General features: G+C 41.5%; 1 protein-coding gene across 1 annotated transcript; it reads left to right on the top strand.

Moving 5' to 3' along the window:
* The first annotated feature begins 1,979 nt into the window (after positions 1–1,979).
* On the top strand, positions 1,980–2,837 carry LOC149138509 (uncharacterized). The gene is made up of 2 exons (XM_089450378.1): positions 1,980–2,067; positions 2,149–2,837. Exons 1-2 carry the CDS (start codon positions 1,980–1,982, stop codon positions 2,835–2,837), a joined length of 777 nt encoding a protein of 258 aa, XP_089306504.1.
* The last annotated feature ends 277 nt before the right edge of the window (positions 2,838–3,114 follow it).

Below are 3,114 nucleotides of genomic sequence, written 5' to 3'. Positions count from 1 at the left end.
ACTTGGGAAGGAAGTTGCACATGTCTATGTTTTGAGTAAATTGTTTGATTTTATTACATTTAACATTAAGATTTTTTTCCTCAAATTGGGCTATAGTTAGATCACATAACATATCACATCTTTTTTCATCTATGCTCTTCTTCTATATACAGTACCAACTTACGACGTTTCCTTTGCAACATGATGCGTGGGCATCCAACTGAGGGTATCATGGCTAGGGTGTTTGGTCTTCGCTAGGAAGAACATGTTCACACTCATCGTTTAGTTTCATTTCCATTTGTTGGTTAAAACAGAGTTTAGGGACTTGTTTGTTTTTTATTTTAATTTATTAGGTAAATGGCAATTAGGAATATCATGATTAGAGGAAGGTTGTTACAACCACCTTTTTCTTTGTTTTTTTCATTTTAATTAAATAATTATCTTTCGTACAAAATATATATTTTCCAACAGAGCAAGAAAACGAAAAAAATAGTTTTCACGACTATGTAACTACCGATGTAACTACGAGAAGTTGTGACAAAGTGTCTCAAAATAATACAAAATAAAGCATATCATATTTTGTAGAGGATTACGAGAGACAGAACAGAGGAAAATAAAAATAAGAATTTCATTTCTGTGCAGAAAATCTGTATCCATTTATAGCCTCTATTAATCTCTTTCCATTTAACTACTGTGTATTGATCAAGACAAAGTAATGAATTTAATTTACAGCTAATTATTCCTCCCTTCCATACAAATATTGTGTGCATTGGCAAGGAACAAAGCAGACACACGACACAGAGAAGCCTCTACAGAATCAAGAGTCTCAGCTTAAAAAACGACCGCATTGCATATTCAGGTAAACCATAGCCATATAAGCAAAAGTATTTTCTTTCTTTTAAATAATAGTTGTGTAGGAAGATAAGTTACAAAATATACCAGAATAGTAATTGCCAAGATGGGACGAGTCTCATTAGAGACAGCCCACGACAGACCCAGGGTTTGAAGACCCTTAAAATATTCAAGACTGCTGAGACAACATAAATAATATACAAAAAGGGCATAGCCAAAGGTGGCCAACAACAACCAAAGAGCCGAGGCCCTCAAAGCCAAAAAACTACCAGACAACCAAAGTGCTGGAACCATAACCAAAATAAGAACGAAACATATATCAGTGACGAGGAGCGACCCTACCGGGTTCACCAGACAGCGACCGTCGTGGAAGCGGGCGTCCAAAGCAACCACCCACCTGCAGTTACAGCCAGCAGAAGGGTGTTAGAATCTGAGTACTCGCAACTGAAACAAAAGGGCGAACAACAGCAAGGGAGAGGGTTTAGAAAGCTCACCAGAGGAGTGGATGACACTGATGCAAAGAACCCACAACCAGATCGCAGCCACAAGAGGGAGTCCCTGCTCACAAGGAGTGGCTACCCACAGTAAAAAAAAAAAAAATTGAAAAAGAAATGCAGCAGAGACAGAGAGCTTACCTTTCCAAGCAGAGCCGAGGAACCGGGCCCTTGTGACCGCAACCTGCAAAGGAACAACATAGAGAAAGAACCAGTTAACCAAAAGAACAAATAAGTGAGCAAACAAACAATTATATAGTGAAGGCACACATAGAACAATTGAGTTACAGGACGGAGTGTTAACCCTCAACACAGTCACAGACAAACCATCAACAAATCCTCATCGCGAGCAGAGCAAGGCCAAGCGCCAAAGTGACAAGTGAATGCGGGGTGGAGGAGTATAGTCGAAGCATGGGAGGGTGAAGTCCGAGGTAGGGACAGGTGTCCCCTCACACCTACCACCATACCCAACAATTAACTGCGCCATCAAGCCAAAACAAAATATATGTGTTAATCATATGTCTTAGTATTAATCATAATTTCATTGAATTTATCCGACTGTTAATCACCGCTTAATTATTTTTAACCCACAAGCTCAAAGGGTTGGTCCCATCATATTGTGGTATCAGAGCAGGTTTTGAGTTTTCTTAAGAAATGGAAGTTGGAAGACGAGGTCATGAGAGAGGTATTCGGAGAGTCGCAGAGGAAGGATTACGGGAAGAGATTAGGATCCTTAATGCCTGTTTGGCGGCATTAGAAGCAGGAAGGAGAAGGGATCCAGAGGTAGGAGATGACAGTGATGAAGAAGTTGTACTTGCTATAGATGGATCAGATGAGGAAGGACCTGAAATCAGGTTATTGAGGTCAGTCTTGTTGGCTAGCAATAAGCCAAATCCAGAGATTCCAAAGTACTGTGGCAGCTTGTCCACAGAAGTACTATTGGACTGGATTAGCGAGTTTGACAAATATTTCGAATGTGAGGGGATCAGCGAAGATCGGAGAGTTAAATTCGCTGCAACCAAGCTAAAAGGACACGTGGCCTTGTGGTGGGACAGTGTCCAAGCAGAAAGAAGGAGGATGAATAAGTTGTCAATTAAGAAATGGCCAAGAATCGTAGCCAAGATGAAGGGTAGATTTTTTCCCAAAGATTACAAGATTGTCGTGCATCGACAAGTGCAGAATTTGAAGCAGAGAGGAATTATGGTGAAAGAATATACTGAGGAATTCTACCAGGTGAATTTGAGAGCTGGTTACATGGAGGACACCCCGAAAAAAACAACAAGGTTTGTGAATGGCCTAAGGCTGGAAATATTGGATGAGATAAGTATTCTCTCTCCAAGGAACATAGAAGAAGCATACCAGAGTGCCATAAAGGCAGAAGAGAAGATCACAAGAAAACAGAATGCCAGGAGAGGACGAGGAACTGGCAGGGGAAAGGACAATCCTATGGCAGAGGACAAACTGCCAACAATAGTGAAGAGGGTAGCAGTTCCAAGACTTCAGGGACAGTAGAAAAAGGAGACAACACTAGAGGAGGAAGGCCATATCAGAGAGGAAGGGGAAATGGCAGAGGCAGAGGAGCTACTTACCAGTGCTACAAGTGCCACAAGTGGGGGCACAGATCCTTTGAGTGCCCTGAAGGAGAACAAGCTGGTCCAAGAGGGGCGTATGTTGCACAGCACGAGGAAGCAGAGGCACCACCCAAGGAAGTAGAGAATGTGCCAGAAATAGGGGAAGCCTTAATTTTGAATAAAGTACTGCTAAAGCCAGCAAAGGAGATAGCTAAACA

The sequence above is a fragment of the Pinus tabuliformis genome, chromosome X, assembly GCF_031772625.1.
Source record: "Pinus tabuliformis cultivar Carrire ecotype Pingquan chromosome X, CPIR1, whole genome shotgun sequence".
Lineage (NCBI taxonomy): Eukaryota > Viridiplantae > Streptophyta > Pinopsida > Pinales > Pinaceae > Pinus > Pinus tabuliformis.
The sequence above is the reverse complement of the archived record's forward strand: the minus strand, read 5'-3'. Positions and strand labels throughout refer to the sequence as shown.

What these genes read in the sequence shown, in the direction of transcription:
- LOC149138509 (XM_089450378.1), top strand. Translation starts at nt 1,980, where the DNA reads ATGGAAGTTGGAAGACGAGGTCATGAGAGAGGTATTCGGAGAGTCGCA. An exon ending in GATTAGGATCCTTAATGCCT is followed by an intron (nt 2,068 to 2,148) that starts GTTTGGCGGCAT and finishes TACTTGCTATAG; the next exon opens with ATGGATCAGATGAGGAAGGA.